The following is an 18,748-nucleotide window of genomic DNA, read 5'->3' on the forward strand; positions in this document are numbered from 1 at the left end:
GTAGTGTGTTGTGAATGGTTCAAAAACATAGTTTATAGAACTGGGCAATTCTATTAACTGGTGCCTAGAGCTGCAACCATTGACAAATGGGGCCTTTGTGTATTAGGCCTTATTCTATAGGATAGCACCATAGTGCCTATCTGCAAGGAGATCGTACAGCTGTGCAGAGTATGTGCATGTTACCCAAATACAGGTGTAGTTTATACAATACAATAACTTACGTATGTCATGTCTGCCATAGACTTTGCATAACAGGGTCTGTCTAAACATGGGCGCACTAATGCTGACATTTTGCTAGTATTCTATAATGGAATTTTGGCACAAAGATGCTGTTAGAGAGTTGGTGCTAAGCACATGGCATTAGGGTGCCAATTTATAGAATTTACCCCCTTAGTTTTTTTTTAATTAATCCCTTCTTTCCTGCAAAATTATTTAAATGCACTTTTTAACTATCAGAGTAACTATATAACAGCCCTATTGTCATAGTTGTCCTTCAGTAGTAGCATAATTGTGGTATCATTTCTTTTCGACTCTTACACAAAAGCAAACTACGTTGCCATGAGAAATGTTTTTGGTATTTCAGAATGCCCCCTCCCCCTTCAGCACTCCCAAGTTGCTGATGTTGCCAGGGGAGAAGTTTGGTCAAAGCCCAGTGTTCCTGCAGGGCAAAATAGTATATGCAGAAGGTAGGGAAGCTTGGGAAAGTACCTTTTGAAAGGTTAACCTTCATAATCTTTGTATGGTCTTAGAACTTGTTGGAATCTGCACTGATCCTAACCCTACCTTCTCTGCTTTGTATTGTTTGCGTTTCAACAGTGCTGTGTATACCTAAATTTTCAATAATAGAAAAATGTGGTATGAGCTTTCAGGAACATTTAAATCCTTTCTGCATCTTAGTTTTGATCTTCAATAAAAGGAACGGTTGCCAGCAATAATGCCACCTTTTACAAGGACCAGTTCACCTACGCCATGCTGAACTCTGTGCTGTTATAGTAGAACCTCTTTCATTCCTGACATCACCATCATATTCTGTGGGCACATGATTACTGATCAGACAAATGTGTGTCCCCACCCACACACAGGTTGCTCTTCAGTGAGATGTGGTGGTTTTAGTAATTTAGCTTTTATCCTTGGTTTTAAAATTACAACGCTTTTATTGGAAATCACAAAGGGGACCTCGATTCAAACTGCGGGAGTTAGCCTGGCTGATTCCTGCAGTCTGCGGTGATGCTGGATATTCAAGGCCGGGCCATTTCTACTGACTGTCATTGAATATTTTTAGCAGGTTTCAATATAAGCAGCTGAGTAGTTATTTAGACTTAGCCGGTTTTCTTGAAACCCGTCAAAGCTATCCCATGTTTTCAAGCGGCCGTATTTGACAACTAAACTGTGCCCAAAAATAGGCCGATAGCCGGTTCTATCGCCTGATAAAACGGGTTATTCGCTAGCTGCTAACCGGCAATGTTCAGCCCGAGGTGGAGGGAGGAGTGAGCCGATTGTCCCCGCTGAATATTGCTGGATAGCTGCTTATGGCGCATTTAACTGGCATGGGGCTGATCCTAGCCGGTTCAATGCTTTTGAATATTGGGTGGAAAAGAGCTTTTATTGGAATGTGAGTAAGAAACAAAGAAAAACCTGCATGTTGATTTGTTTGTCTTGCTGCTGCTTTCTCTGAAGACACAAAAACAGCCATACTTGTCCACTCTGGTTTCCAGTCGTCTTCTCTGCCGCTATGTTTCCTTTGTGTTATATCTCTAACCTGCTTGAAGCTTTGCCAAATGCCCTCAACCTTTCATCTGTGTTCAGGTTTTTTTCAGTTTGAAAATTTGGGGATGAAGAGTCGTTGAACCCTAAGGCTGAATGAGCTAATGTCAAAGCAGAGATGCAAACCCACTCATTCATAAAATGCAAGATCAGTTTATTTAAAGGAGAAATACAGAAGTGAAAAAAAAGTCACAACCTTTTCCCTTTTAGTGGCTACAATCTCTTGAGTTTCAGACTGAAGATAATGGTGCCAGCAGCTCTGTTCTTCAGCACAGTGTTTCTGAGCTTACCTTACTTTCTCCAACAAATAGAACAGCCTACTTACAACCAGAAAAAGTATCAAACAATCTTGTATTTACAGTAAATAGTTATTTCTAGGTGTCCAGCCAAATTGGTGAGGTAAAACATATTGAATGTATTTTTTTTTTCTTTAAAGCCAAAATGATACAATCCTCTTTCAAAGATAAATGGATTAATAACGTTGCTGCGTGGAGTATCTTGTTTCTGCATCTATTTCATCTTTTTGCAACCGTTTTTAAACAAGAAACTCTGGTTACAGCTCTCATTGAAGTTATGATTCTCCTAAAGGATATCTGAGGTGTACTAGGGCCTCATACTATACGTAACATGAGCTTTATAACAGTTTGATTGGCTTCCAACCTGGTTTACTGCTTCTAAATATAATGACCTCCATATTATCCTGACTGCATCTAGCCCTTTACAGCCAACAAATTGTGTTTTCAAAAGGCTGGCTGCAGTTATGTATAAGTTAACCATCAACAGAAGCAACGGGCTGGGCGTCCTGTCCTCATTTCCTAGCACATATTGTGCTATTACAGTGGCACGCAGTAAATGTGACAACTGTCTGAGTAACAGTTTGATTGTTGGTACATTTCAGCGTCACCTCCCTCACAACTTTGGTCTGTTCATCAGGCAAACAGCAGGCACACTGGCTTTCTATCGACTGGGTCTCTTGATTATACCTGTTCAAAGAATACAACAAAATTAAAGTACTGGGCTCATGAGAAGACATTAAACATAACTTAATGAAACTTTCATTTGTAGGTACACTTTGCTAGTCTGTTGCTCACGAGGCTATGTTCATTTCTCAGGATGTATTGTGGAGGCAGTGTTTTGTGTTAAATAGCCATATGTGGCTCTGTCAAGTAGCACATGCACATAAGGCAGGGAAGGAAGCTGTGAGTGTGCACCTGCTTAACACTGTGTTAGGCATGCAAGTATTTATAATTATTTAAAACGTTTCTAACTGGCCTAGTCCTATGTGGGTTACAATAAAACTGAAATCATAAAATAATACAAACTTAGTTGCATACTAGTGTTGATAAATGTAATCACTTTCAAGACAGAAATGCTTAATTGAATAGATGAGTTTTTAACTTCCTTGAAAATAGACAAATTTGTGCTATTCCTCAACTGCTTAGGCAGTTTATTCCATAACATTGGGTCTCTAATTGAAAATACAGCTTGTTTTTTGTACTTGCATAATATACCTGCAAATTACCTGGCAAAGTAACTGCTTTCTTTCAGAGCACAGCACTTGAGGAGCTTGATAAAACTGGAGTATATGCTGAGAAGATTGAGGTTGGCAAACACACTGGATAATATGACAGCTTGTTGCTTCAAAATCTTGAATGATCAATCAGCAAGTGACGACTCAGACTGCGTTTCAGCTGTAATGCCTGCAGCAGTAGTCTGATGAATTTCTTATGGGCTATATGGTTAGATACAGCGCAGGTTCATTCCACCTTCAAAAAGTCAAAGCAACTGTGATCTGATCTCTAAGCAATGTGAAATAATTTTAACTTCTTGCACAGCGCTGCCCCACCTGATAGCCAAAACTTGGCCTGTGGAGTCATGTGAAGCTTGATCATTAAGGATTTTGAAACAACAAGCTGTCCTTTGTTGTCTCCACCAGGGACGTAGCCAGACTTCGGCAGGAGGGGCGTCCAGAGCCCACGGTGAGGGGGCACATTTTAGCCCCCCCCCCCCCCCCCATTTTTGATCCCTCCACCACTGCCACCTCCACCTTTGACCCCCACCCCCAACCCGTTTGACCCTCCCCCACTGCCATCAAGTACCTTTGCTGGCTCGATCACCATTGCAAAGAAGAAAGGGGACAAAGCACAGCCCTGTCTTGTTCCCCGGAATAAGGGAAACTGAGAGGTATGGCTACTATTTACTCGCACAGCAGCAGTGGGTCCCTTCTATAAACGATGTAGCCAATGGAGGAAACAGCCCAGTATTTCCATTCTCTCTGCAACTGCAAACAAAAAGGGCCAATGCACCCTATCGAATGCCTTCTCGGGTGTCTAATGAAAGTAAACACATGGGAACTTTCAAGGAATGAGCACAGTAGATAAGGTGAAGCACCTGTCGAATGTTGTCAAAAGTTTGATGCCCATGAACAAACTCTGCCTGGCCCTCCTGCACTAGAATAGGAAGATAATGTAGACGAGAGGACAGTATCTTAGTGAAGATTTTATAGTCCACCCCAAGTAACGAAATCAGCCTGTAGGAGCTGCAGAGTTGCGGATCTTTACCCGGCTTAGGTAAAACTGTAGTAAGAGCAAAATTCCAAGTCTCCGGAAGTGTCTGTGCTTCCTGTAGTGAGTTAAACACCCTCAAGAGGAGAGGGGCCAAAAGCCTGCCAAAAATCTTGTAGAATTTATTCGTGATGCCATCCGGCCCTGGAGACTTGGTGGGGGCCAAGGCCTTGATTACTTCTAGAATCTCAACTAGTTCAATAGGTCTAGACATCCTATGTTGGGCCCCTTCCGGTAACCTCGGTAAAAATATCTGATCTAGAAAAGCAAATATATCATCCTCTGAGGGATCAATGTTGGAAGTGTAAAGTTTTGCATAGAACTGCTGAAACAGCTGTAACTCCCCTGGATCCGAGATTATGACTCCATTGCCATCCCTCATTTGTGAAATATGGTCTAGACTCGCCTGCTTTTTTAACTTATGGGCCAAAAGTCTACTTGCCTTATTCCCAAATTCAAAATGCGTCTGACCCGCTGCAGCTGCTCCGAGATATCGGCCAATTGCAACTCATGCAGCTCCTGACGAAGTTCATGTGCTTGATCTAGTAAAGGCTGCGGGGGAGAGTGTGAGTGTTGCGCTATTATAAGTTTTTCCACCCCAGCTAAACGTTTCCGCAAAGAATTCTCCGCCTGTTGGTTCTCTTTTCGCATGTGGGCCTTTAAGGCAATAAGGTGCCCTCGCTTGACTGCTTTGAACCCCTCCCAAAACCCCACAGACGAGACCTCCCCATTATCATTTAATTGGATATATTCTTTAATCAGCCCCTCAAGCTGTTGAACATTTAGTCACATCAGAGAGCAAGGCATTATCTAAGCGCCAGTGCGGGGTAACATTCGACCGGGTCCAAGCACAAAGGCATAGACTGGACTGGGATCCGACCATGTACGGGGCACTAGCCGCTGGTCCTGAATACTTGGAAGAATTGAAGCATCACCTATCCAGAGATCAATACAAGAGTAAGATTGATGAACTGAGGAGAAATATGTGTATTTTCTCTACAGGATTAGTATGCTGCCATAGATCAATTGCCACCTAGCTAAAAATGCATGAAGCAGTGAGCAGCTCTGTTGAGCGTATTGTATTGTTGGAGTTGAGTTATCTATGTGTCAGTAATGACTGATCCAATTGGTGGAAAAATTCCCTATGATCTGCTTTAGGCCCATATACATTCACTATAGCATATTTTTGAGTCCCCACTAAGAAGACTAATAATAAAAAATGACCCCCTTAAATCGAATAGTTTTTTCAATATGCCGAGGCATGGAATCATTAAACGCTGTCAGAACCCCCTTTGTCTTGCCCCCCGCATGATTAGATGCAAAATACATAAGTGGGTAATTACGATGTCTACACAAATGTTTGTGTTGTGGCTTTAGATGCATCTCCTGAATCAGGGCAATGTCCACCTTCAAATGAACCAGTTCCCGCAATAGAAGCTGACGCTTCATATGCACATTCAGACCCCTGACATTCAGGAGCATTAAGTTTATATCTGACATCCTAACAGTGTCATACACCCCACTCTGGCCATCTACAACCCGTCCATTCACACCCCTCTCTCTCCACTCACAATCACCGTTCAACCACCAAATCAGTCCCCCCCCCCCCCCCACCCGATCGGGTCCCCTCCCCCCATACCATATTGAAATCCTCCCTCTCACTAGATGCAGTATCTCCCCTCCAACCCCCACTTATCCATGATACCCTGTCCATATCAGAAAAGGTGCTCAAGAGAAGGAACGTGACCCTTACACCCACAGCCAATTAAGCATCCCACTATATCAAACCCCCACACAGCAACACTTAGCAACATTATGGAACATCAGTATAACCCCCAGCACCATAAAGCGACAATCCCAAACATCCAACAGGTCCACCAGCCCATTAGCCAAAACAGCACCGTTCATACACGAAACAATGCCCCCAAGAGGGGGCCCAGCAATGTCAGCATAGGAACGACCTTAATATATAATCCAGTTCAACCCTCGTGAGGCGGCCAGCCGATTGCTGGCGCTGCAAATGCTTGTGCCCCACTTGCTGCCACTTAGAGTGGGACCTCAAGGCGGAATCAGGCCGAGACACGCCAGGTTTTGATGGTGTCGCCGTCAGGTCCCCCTCGGGGAGGACCTCTCGCACTTCTGAAACTGATTTAACCTGGTGCATTTGTCCATCTTTATAGAAAACCAGCGCAAAGGGGTGTCTCCACCTGTATCGGATACCCATTTCATGAAGTCTGGCAGTGACAGGCTTCAGGTCAGCCCAGCGCTTCAAAGTGACTGATGCCAATACTTGATAGATCTCCACAGAGTAGGAGTCCCATTTGAAATCATTAGCTTGTCATGCTGTCTTTAGGACCCATTCTTTCAGCTTGAAATCTTGAAAACAGGCAATAATATCTTTAGAAAGGTTATTCCTTGTCTGCCCCAGAGCTTGATGCGATCTCTCCAATATTACAGTGTCCGGAGCCATAGGCAACTCAGTTGTAGAAAGCAATGAGCTAACCACTTGTTGGACCACCGACTCACTATCTTGATATGTAGGGGTCTCTGGGAGACCGCGGAACTGCGAATTGTTGTGTCGGCTCAGCTTCTCTAGGTCTTCTAGTTTATCAGCCATTTGTTGCTGACCAGTGCGGATATCCGTGATCTGCCGATCCATAGACCCCATTGCCTCTGAATGCTCGTCAATCCGACGTCCCAACTCTTTGATCTCACCTCGTAAGTCAGCCCCCAGAGCGGCCAGATCAGAGCGGACTGCCTTAAGGTCCAACCGGATCTCCTGTAGCCAGGAACGGAGCTCCGGGAAAACTCCTTCTTTGGGACATGCTTGGTCTTGCGTCGGGATCATATCTCCGATTAGCTCCTTATCACCCAAGGCCTCCTCCACCTGCTCCTCCATGTGCTTCTTGCTCGTGCCGAGTCTGCATCACCTCCCCAGAACGCTCGCACGAGGAATGTCTCATGCAGGGCAGGCAAAGGTAGGATCGCCGTGATCCGGGGGAATGCAGAAAAAAACGTTGCAAGTGATCGGGAGCTCAGCACTTAAGCAGCCATGTTCCCCGATGATGTCATTTCCTCAGTCTCTGGTATAATTATATTTACACTTAAACATTACAATCCAACTCAAATAGCTGCATTTTCAGCGCTGCACTTCCCTGAAGCATAATAAGAGTAAGTGTTTATACTCTTATTATGCTTTATAATCTCCTGTGGCAGCCCATTCCAAGCTCTGGCACCCTGAAAGGAAAATGAGCAATCATAAACAAATTTGAATCAAATATTTCTAAAAGAGGGAAAACCAATTTTGTAATGTCTGTGAGAAACAGATAGTATGCCCTAATGTAGAGATCCGAAGCAACTCTGCCCTGAGTTCTGACAAAATAAGGACTTATAGACCAAGCAAGCTATTTTGAAGCTAATGCACTTCTGAATTGGGCAATGAAGAAGCCTCATATATGGGGTAACACTATTGAATCTCCCCTTACATATTCCCTGGAACGTTTGCTATCTTTCCTTTTTCCCCCATGAGGCCTTTCTTCTGTTACCTTGCTTCTGCACATACTCATGGCTGGCTAATTTCTGTCCCTTCCACAACAGGAAGTTCGGAGGGGTTGGGAGTTGGCAGGTCTTGATCATCTGAAGGCCCTGCATGAGACCCAGCTGTGTGGTGTCTCCAAGATAGCTTATAGAGTTGCCCCCACCCCCAATGGAGCGTGATAAGAGAATAAATACCTCACAGACACAGCAGGGAAGAAGAGAAATGCTGAAGATGGGAGGGAGGAAGTTTGAATGATAGACACCACAGACAGAAGGGGGAGAAGAGGAGAGTAATGCCAAAGGGAAGGAGAGAGATGATGAAGAGGGGAGGGGAAGAGAGAGATGCTGAAGACCATAAGGGGTTGAGAAAGGAGAGAGATGCTGAGGACAATGGGGGGGGGGGGGGTGAAATGTTGAACACCACAGAGGAGTTGAATAGTGGACACCAATGGCAGAGGAGGGGGGAGAGGGAGACAGGTGCTGAGGATGGGGAGGGGAGACATGCTGGAGGCCTGGGGATTGAAAGGGAGGGAAGGAGAGTGAGGCTATGAAGGGTGGTGGAATGCTGTACACCACTGATAGAGAAGAAGGGAAGAGAGATGCTGGAGACCATGGGGGAGGGGTAGAATTTGGACATCATGGAGGGGGAGGGAGGGATACGTTGAAAAGAGGAGGGGAGTAGAAAGATGCTGGAGACTATGGGGGTTGAGAGGGAGGGAAGGAGAGATGCTGGAGGCCATGGAGTGGGTGGGATACTAGACACCACGGATGGGGAGTAGAAGGGAAGAAGAGAGATGCTAGAGACCATGGGGAAGGAAGCGATAGGGAAGGAGAGAGATGCTGGAGACCCTGGAGGGGGGTGGAATGTTGGATACTACAGGCAGGGGTGGGGGAAGGGAAGGAGAGAAGTTCTGTAGACCATAGCAGAGAGAGGGAGATGCTGTAGACCATGAAGGGTTGAGAGGGAGAGAGATGCTGGATAAGATAGGGGGGAAGGAGAGAAATGCTTGACACCGTGGGGGGTTGAGAGGGAAGGAGAGATATGTCTGATGGTATGGAAGGATTGGGGGGCAGAGCTTGGGTAACACCAAACAAAAAAGTGTACCGCTGCCCCTGTCCCCTTACAAAAGATCCATTTAACAGCCATGTTCTGCAGTAGCTGTAACCTCCTTGCAGCTTAGATGAAACATGTTGATACAGCACATTATAATCGTCCAGTTGCGGCAAAATAACTGCCTACACTAACATTCAGCAAAACTTGGTGCATCCTTAAGTAAGAATAATACATATTTGCAGAGACTGTTGATTGGTCTCTCACATTGCCATTGAGCAATTTTGGCTTCTAAAAACCTCCCTGCATGAAGCTTGCTTCAGGTCTTGCCACAACATTTTTAGTCCAAAACCCAGGAGGCCTGATATGGGGTCCTAACTTTGTGCCCTATTTTCAACCAGGCTTAGGAGCTAAAGCTTTCAGCTGAAAATTCACCTTTTTGTAGGAGCTTAAGTCCTTAGGACTGGCATTCATTTGCTTAGATTTGAGCCTAGTGCAGAAAATCAATGCAAAACTCCTAATGACTTTCCCTGCCCTAAATCAACCCTGCTGCCACTCACTTTTTATACTCTTAGCTTTGAGGTTAGTGAAATTTTGAGCATAAATTTTGGCACTTGGCCCTAGTAAATTTTCAGAGGCCAATTTAGGAGCATAAGTCTTTAAGTGGCATTTTTACTACAGCATAGCTTGTTATTAAAAAGCCCATTTTATACCTATGAGCTTCATAGCATTGAGCACACACTCATTCTGTTAATGCACATTAAACTTTAGTAAAAGGATGCCTAAGTTAGAAGTATAAATCCTTAGAATATCGGGCCCAGAGTCCTCTGCTTCTTCAATCGTGCTGTCATAGATCCACGTAAATGTTTGTCTTATTACATGACCCACTTTCTGCTCAGCTATAGCTCATAAATGGATTGCCTGGCATTTGCCTCTAGAATTTTCTGATATAAATCAGAATTCATGGTTTTTTATCAATGATGCCAAGCTGCCCCAAATCATGCAACCTACTCACCATTATTTGAGAGATGGGAAGAGTTTTTCTGGAAGGCAACATTTTATTTATGTACGCATTTCAGAATAGCATGCAAATCATTTGTTATTGTGACTGAAAAGTGCAATTTTTGTCTCCTCTGCAGAAAAAACTATGCTGAAAGACTTTTTTAGTCATCCAGTTGAGCATGAGGTGGTCAGCAATGTTCTTAGTACAAAGCAGCGTTTTATTTTGTTTTTTTGTAGTTATTCTCCCATGAACATCATTCACATTCATGTTTTTCCCGATCGTTGACCTATTCCTATCAAGCATGATAGTGTAGGGATCATGATGTGGGCTGCTATTCTGCATGAGGACCTGGACACTGGTCATCTTTGATAGAACCATTCTGCTTTATCTCAGAAAATGTCAGATCTCTTCAGCTTGAAGCCGAGCCAAAAGACCATCATGCAGGAAGACAACAACCAGAAACATTTAAGTAAATGTACTATAAAATGGCTGAAGAACAAAGCTTGAATTTGGGATTGGCCGAATCAAAGGCCTAGCCTCAAGCCTATTAAAATGTGGCAGCAAGACCTGACACAAGCTGTTTATGCAATAACAAAGCCCTTAGATGTCCCCGAGTTGAAATATTTTTTTACAGAAGAATTGTCTAAAAGACCTTAAGGGAGATAATGAGAAAATGATGATTAGATAAAGTAAATATTTTGTGAATGTTGTTATTCAAGAAGGTATAACTGAAAGGGTTTGCACAAGGATGCTTATTGAAACAGTTTCTTGAATAAATCAAAAGCTATCCTATTTAATGAGGTAATCATTCTCCTCTTGGACTAGATTCAGTAAATGGTGCTCAAAATTTAATATCAAAAAAGAAATCTGTGCGGAGTGCTATTCTATAAACAGTATTCTGAGTTGGGCACCATTTATAGAATGGTGTTTAAAGTCGAGTTCTGTGCCAAACTTTGGGTGCAAGGATTTACACCAACTGAAACTGTGTAAAGCCTGGCATGTAATTTAGGTGCAGATCCCCTATATGCAGTAATATTGCATGCATCTTTAGCACATGCCTCTCATCTGCCCATAGCCATGACCCCTTTTGAGTTGTATGCTGAACGATTTGTATGAGAATCCTTATAGACTTGTGTGTAGAAAGATGCAAATCCTGCCAATTTCACCCAGTTTTTAGTGCTGATTGGCTCATTAGCTAATTTAGTTACGTGTGCATTTCAGAATAGCGTGCAATTTGCATGCAGAAATTTGTATGCTATGTGTAGAATTTAGGGGTCAGGGTTTAGGATTTAATCATGCTCTAAACAATTGTTACAGGACCATCCTAGGGGGTCTGCAAACTTTTTTATGAACACTGTATATTCTTTGTCAATTCCTTCTCACCTAGTTCATAGGGGGGGAGTCTCCCTGTTTTCCTTCTTTATGACTTCCTCTTCGTGTATAGCATCTTGCTGTAGTCCTCACATTTACTACTACTACTTAACATTTCTAAAGCGCAACTAGGGTTATGCAGCGCTGTAACGTTTAACATAGGACAGTCCCTGCTCAAGGAGCTTACAATCTAAAGGACAAATGTACAGTCAGTCTAATTGGGGCAGTCTAGATTTCCTGAATAGGTAAAAAGGTTAGGTGCCGAAGGCAACATTGAAGAGGTGGGCTTTGAGCAAGGATTTGAAGATGGGTAGAGAGGGGGCTTGGTGTAAGGGCTCAGGAAGTTTATTCCAAGCATAGTGTGAGGCGAGGCAGAAAGGGCAGAGCTTGGAGTTGGTATTGATGGAGAAGGGTAGTGAGAGGAGGGATTTGTCCTGTGATGGCAGGTCTGAGGGATACCTGTGTTCTAACCAGATTGGTAGACTCCAGCTAAATCATAAGTTGTCAATCTTTTTGATCTAATCAGCACTGAGCAACTTTCTGATTACCTAGTGGGCATCACTGTACTTTTGCAAAAATTAGTACTAAACTTATGATTTTTAAACACTGTAGAACATAGTTTTCTCAGACAATAGTTTTGGGATCCTAAATTAAAATGGGTATTAGTTTGCTAAACAAGGAGCATAAATACCATGATGCCAGCAATGACTAGAATGACTTATTTTTAGCTGTGGTCAAGTGCCTGAAAAGCAGTTTCACAGTCATTAAATTTGTTCAGCAAGAGGCACAGTAACTCACCTGAAACTACACTGAAGAGCTTGAAAGCTGAAGGTCCATCATGGTTGTACAATTGATTGAAAATGATCGGGGGTGGGGAGAAGATGGAATTGATGGTTTGGGTACCTGTTGTTTGGATTGTCAGTGTACTAAAGAGTCATTATTTTGTCATGTTTTAACATGAAATTAATAAAAGAAAAATATTTAAAAGAAAAAGTCCAGATGTGGCTGAGATTGAGGTAATTTTCAGTAGGGTATATGATAGCTGAGAACATTCCCATGTATAAACATGGTTTTGATGATCGTGCTTTATTATTGTATATATTTAACATGTTCTTCTGCATGAATATACTTCTTTTTTTCCTCTTTCTGAAATTTCCTACCTTCCTAAATTATTTTCCTTCTCTCTGTTCAGGTTTCTTTGCAGTGATACAGACCTATTGACCCTAGGTCTTCTGACCAATTAGAATCCCATACTCCTCTAAGTGCTGATTAATTCAAAGGCTGAAATATGAAAGGGAGCTTACAACCCCTGGATTGTCTCCATAAACTGATAGGTTGATATATTATATTATATTATATTATATTATATTACTGACATATTACAACAAATATGTGGCTCTGCAATCCTAATTCTTGGACCCCACTGCCCAGCCTGATTTGTGATATTAATGATGGGTATGGGTGAGATTTGTATGCTATATGGAAATAACTTGTGTTTATTCATTGTGGATATCCTTAAAGCCAAACTAACTGTGAAGTTCCCAGGACAGACTGGGTATACGCTGACCTAGAAGACAATGACAGTCATTCGTATGATGTAGATAAAACCATGGCTTCTTGACAATTTCATGCATTGTTACTAAAGTAACAGTTCTTTCTTAGCTTCGGGTATTTTTTTTTCCCTTTGGTGATGGCCACCAGCTCTTACCATGAGTTTGAGCTGCACTGTCCTTTACAGCGGACTAGAGTCACCTCTACGTTACATCCGTCCTTGGTCAAGTTAGTCTTGTACGATTCAGGCCGGCAGGATACTAAGTGAAAGAAAAGGAAAAATCACATTCACCATTTCAGCAGAAATTGAAAAATGAATGCCAACAGTCCAAGGGACAGGGCATATGGTTTCTCAGCATAAGAGCCACAATGCATGGTTTAATGGGACAGAGTCAATATAGATACAGTCAAGGGAAGTCTTGCCTCACCAATTTGCTTCATTTTTTTGAATGCGTGAATAAACGTGGATAAAGGTGAGCTGGTGGTTGTAGCATATCTAGATTTTCAGAAAATGTGTGACAAAAGCCCTCATGAGAAACTCGTAAGAAAATTAAAAACCCATGGGATAGGAGGCAATATTCTGTTGTGGATTAAGAATTGGTTGATGGATAGAAAACAGAGGGTAGGGTTAAAGGGCTAATTCTCTCAGTGGAGGAGAGTGAATAGTGAAGTTCCCGAGGGATCTGTGCTGAGACTGGTGCTATTTAACATATTGTCATGAAGCAATCCCAGATGGCCCCTCTAGGGGGTGGATTCCCAGTAAAACAACCCCTAAGGATAAAGCTTCTGGCCTTAGACCTAAGGGAGGGAAGGAAAACCCGGAATGCCCTCAGGAAGAAGAGATTAAGGGGCCCTTTTACTAAGCTGCATAGGCACCTATGCGTGCCAAATTGGAGTTACCTAGGGTTACCATATGGCTCCAGAAAAAGGAGTACAGATTGAGCCAGTCTGGGTTTTACTTCCATTGCTTTCAGTGGAAACAAAAGCCAGACTGGATCAATGTGTTGTCCTTTTTCTAGAGCCATATGGTAACACTAGAGTTACCGCCCGGTTACCACATGGCCCTTGCGGTAATATCAATTTTGGTGTGCGGCAGCTATGCGCATCTGAAAAATATTTATTTTCTGGCACGTGGCAGCTACACGCATTGTGGCATTTGACAATCGTAGACCATTACTGCCCAGTTACCATGTGAGACCTTACCACTAGGTCAATGGCTTGCAGTATGGTTTCAGACCCAAAATGGATGTGCGGCAATTTTCATTTTGCCGCATGTCCATTTTTTGGCAAAAGGCATTTTTTTGTAGGTACATTAAAAATAATTCTGTGCACGCGTCTAAACTACTAAGGCCATTTTTCAGTGCATCTTAGTAAAAGGACCCCTAGGATTGTTCCTCCTAAGCTAGAGGTGGAGTTAACTTGTTTGGCAACCATGGGGAGCCTCAATGAGAAAGTCCAGCTCCCCTGGCTAGAAAAAGCAAGTCTTGCCTCATTAGGAGTGGAAGTTGGAGGGGAGGAGCCAGGCCCAGTACCAGCAGAAGGGCAGAGAGGAAAGAAAGCACCTGGGAAGAGGAAGGTGTTTTTCTCTCCCACCTGGAGGTTATTGAGTGTAGGGAGAAAGGGTAACCCTAGCTGGCTGTGAAGCAGAAGGTGGTGAACTGGAATAGGAAGTCTACTAAAGGAATTCTAGGTACTCCAAAAGACAAGTTTGGGAAGCCACAGAAAGAAGCTTATTGGAGCATGGAGCTGTCAGCCTTCAATAGTGAAGGTGGCAGACCGCTGGAAGAAGCTTATGCGATCGGAGAGCTGCCAGCCTTTAATAGTGGAGAGGCAGACTGCTAAAACATAGTAACAGTAAATGACGGCAGATAAAGACCTGTACGGTCCATCCAGTCTGCCCAACAAGATAAACTCATTTTACATGGTATGTGATACTTTATACCCTAGTTTGATTTGTCCTTGCCATTCTCAGGGCACAGACCATAAAAGTCTGCCCAGCACTGTTCTTGTACTAAAATTTCTGAAGCTAACGCGAAGTCCCTTAAAATTTACACTCTAACCCGTCCCTATCTACTCAGTCACAATCAGGGCATAGACCATAGAAGTCTGCCCAGCATTGGTTTTGCTTCCCAATTACTGGTGTTGCTACCCAATCTCTGCTAAGATGCCATGGATCCATTCCTTCTAAACAGGATTCCTTTGTGTTTATCCCATGCATGTTTGAATTCCATTACTGTTTTCATCACTACCTCCCGCGGGAGGGCATTCCACGTATCCACCACCCTTTCCGTGAAAAAAATGCTTCCTGACATTACTCCTGAGTCTGCCCCCCTTCAACCTCAATTCGTGTACTCTAGTTCTACCGACTCCCTGTCTCTGGAAAAGAAGCCTGTTGGAGCAGGGAGCTGCCAGCCTTCAATACTGGAGGGGCAGACTGCCAAAAGAAATTTGTTGAGCACCTTTGAAGTTGGACCAGATACCTGTGGTGGAACAGAACAGGGTACAAAAAACTCTTAAAACTGATTTTGCATTGTGGATACTAGCAGTTTGCTGATTACCTTTTGTTTGTTACACTGGTGTTAAAACTGCTTGGTTGGAATAAAGGAAGAAAACATGGAGTGTATCACTTTGTGGCCTTGACCTGAACTCAAGGAAGTTATAAAGCTGGGAGTGTTGACCAAGTGATAGAAGAGCTCAAGGGACCCAGGATTATTATCACAATATGTATTAATGATCTGGAAATGACAAGTGAGGTGATTAAATTTGCAGATGATACAAAACTAATCAAGTTTATTTGAAAATATCTTTATTGAAATTTCAACGAGTTATCCAAATTTGTTAACACATACAGGTTGTGAAAAATTGCAGGAAGACCTTAGGAAGTTGGAATACTGTGCATCCAAATGGCAGATGAGATTTAATGTGGACAAATGCAAAGTGATGCACCTTTGGGAAGAATAATCCAAATCATAGCTATTTGATGAGTCACCACCCAATAAAAAGATCTAGGTGTCATTGTGGACAATATGCTGAATTCTTCTGCACAGTGTGTGGCAGTGGCTAAAAAAAGCAAATGGAATGCTTGGAATTAAGGGATAGAAAATATTACAAAGAGTATTATAATGCCTCTGTATTATCCCATGGTGTGACCACGCCATGAATATTGTGTGCAGTTCTGGTTGCCGTATCTTTAAAAAGATATAGCAGAATTAGAAAAGGTTCAAAGAAGGGTGACCAAAATGACGAAGGGAATGGACCTCCTTTGGTACGAGGAACAGCTTAAGAGGGTATGACACTTCAGCTTGGAAAAGAGATGGCTTGAGGGGGAACATGAGAGAGATCTACAAAATACTGAGTAGTGTAAAGTAAACGTAAGTAGAGTTTTTTTACTCGTTCAAAAAGTACAAAGACTAGGGGACACTCAAGGAAGTTACATGAAACTACTTTAAAAATGAACAGGAGGAAATATTGTTTTACTCAACAAATAATTAAGATGTGTAACTCACTGCCAGAGGATGTGATATCAGTGGTTAGTGTATCAGGGTTTTAAAAAAGGTTTGGACACGATCCTGGAGGAAAAGTCCATAGACTGCTATTGTGATAAACATGGGGAAAGCCACTGCTTGTCTCTGGGATTAGTAGTATGAATCTTGCTACTATTTGAGATTATGTAAGGTAATTGTGACCTGAATTGGCCACTGTTGGAAGTAGGATACTGGGCTAGATGGACCATTGGTCTGACACAGTATGGCTATTATTATTTATTGTACTTGTATCCCACATTTTCCCACCTATTTGCAGGCTCAATACTTATATTTATATGTAAATTAACTTTTGAAATTTGTGGGAAGGTCTATTTCTCTTTTCTTCTTGTACTTTTTCCCTTTACACAGTTGCTCTTCTTACTGCTGTTCATCAGCAGGAAACTAATTGCACATGGCCATTGATATTTTAATCCTGCATCCTGTCCTGTAGAGCAGGACAGGATATGCTTTTGACATCTAGGCAGGCGAGAGATGGCTTCTACAGTGCTATTTTCTTGTCCTCATTAATTATCAATTTTAAAAACATAGCATTTGTGTCTCCTGTCGAGCACTCATAAATGCTATATTAGCTGTCTTCCCACTGTCAGCCATTCAGGAGCTGCAACAGGAATAGAAGTTGGGAAATGAACCTAAAAAGAACTATCCAGGTACAGAGCTCTCCTATGTGTTAGGTTTCACTCCTCTGTTCAGTTATTTAGTAAGGTAGTTACTTTCTTTACAGAGGCTATAATAGGATAGCTTTATGAGATATAAATTCCACCCCCCCCCCCCCCCCCAACCCTATGCAATTCTAATTTTCCTTCTTTCTCCTCTAATCGGGGTGGGGTTGTAAATACTTGAGCAGTCCAGTATCTGCACATCATTTCATTGCATATATTTCTTCCATACTACTCTCCCAATCAGCAAAGTACTGCTTTGCATGGTTTACATTATTATATTAAAAAAGCATAAACAAAAGCAATTACAATAAAATCCAGTGAGATACTGTGCCCCCATGCACTCCCTTCCACAGCCCTCCCCCAGCCAAACCATTACAAAACGTATGAGCACAGCAATGCCCCAACTCACGATCTGAAAAAGACATATCCCAACAGATTATCATCAAACCTTCCCTAACATACGTTTTCATATTTTTTATGAAATAACATATAATTTACTTCCACTGTCATATCATGGTGCATGGAATTCTCTACCATAGCTCTAGATCACTAGTGATCTCTTCTTGAGTCTCTTGAGTCTTTGAAAGTGGGGATAATCAACAAGAAATTCTATAATGCTCTCTGGGTACTGGATTCCATCTGACAAATAAGTGCGCAATCCAGGTCACAAGTACCTGGCAAGTTCTCAAAACAGTACAATATATATTTTATGCTGCTTATCTCAGAAATATGCAGTGGATTTCCCCCAAGTCAATTTTAATAACAGCTTATGGACTTTTAGGAAGCTATACAAACCTTTTTTAAACCCTGCTAAGCTAACTGCTTTTACCACATTCTCTGGCAACGAATTCCAGAGTTTAATTACACATTGAGTGAAGAAATATTCTCCGATTCATTTTCATTTTAAATTTACTACTTTGTAGCTTCATTGCATGCCCCATATAGGCCTAGTATTTTTGGAAAGAGTAAACAAGCGATTCACATCTACCTGTTCCACTCCACTCAGTATTTTATATACCTCTATCATATCCACTCAGCCGTCTTTTCTCCAAGCCATTTCAGCCTTTCCTTATAGGGAAGTCGTCCCATCCCCTGTAACTTTTCTAATTCCACTATATCTCTTTTGAGATTCGGCAACCAGAATTGCACATAGTATTCAAGATGCGGTTACACCATGGGGCAATACAAAGCCATTATAACTTGTTTTTATTTTCCATTCCTTTCCTGATAATACCTAACATTCTACTTGCTTTCTTTGCTGCCACAGCACACTGAGCAGAGGGTTTCAAAGTATCATCAACAATGACTCCTAGATCCTTTTCCTGGTCAGTGACTCCTTAGGTGTAACCTTGTATCACGTAGCTATAGTTGAGCTTCCTCTATCCCACATGCATCACTTTGCACTTGCACACATTAAATATCATCTGCCATTTGGATACGTGGAGGGGCATAATCGAACAGGGACGCCCATCTCTGAGTACGGTGCGGCGAAGGGGCGGGGCCAACCGTATTTTCGAACGAGATGGGCGTCCATCTTTTGTTTTGAAAATATGGTTGGGGCTGGCGAAATCTCAACCTAAATGCTGATCGCCGGATGTAGAGATGGGCACCCTCGGTTTTCCCCCATAATGGAAACCGATGGTGCCCATCTCAAAAACAAACAAACCAAGGCATTTGGTTGTGGGAGGGGCCCGGATTCGTAG

The 18,748-nt window shown here is 42.5% G+C and overlaps 1 protein-coding gene across 1 annotated transcript in view; it reads right to left on the minus strand.

Annotated features, from left to right (window-relative positions):
* Window positions 1-1,901: 1,901 nt before the first annotated feature.
* Window positions 1,902-18,748, minus strand: part of LOC115469675 (mucin-2-like) — a 193,110-nt gene continuing 176,263 nt past the window's right edge. The window contains exons 36-37 of the mRNA XM_030202463.1: window positions 12,999-13,101; window positions 1,902-2,747 (exon numbers count right to left, since the gene is read on the minus strand). Of these exons, the coding sequence (XP_030058323.1) occupies window positions 2,573-2,747; window positions 12,999-13,101 (278 nt within the window). The 3' untranslated portion in view covers window positions 1,902-2,572. The remainder of the gene's footprint in view (window positions 2,748-12,998; window positions 13,102-18,748) is intronic.

The sequence above is a fragment of the Microcaecilia unicolor genome, chromosome 4, assembly GCF_901765095.1.
Source record: "Microcaecilia unicolor chromosome 4, aMicUni1.1, whole genome shotgun sequence".
Taxonomy (NCBI): Eukaryota; Metazoa; Chordata; class Amphibia; order Gymnophiona; family Siphonopidae; genus Microcaecilia; species Microcaecilia unicolor.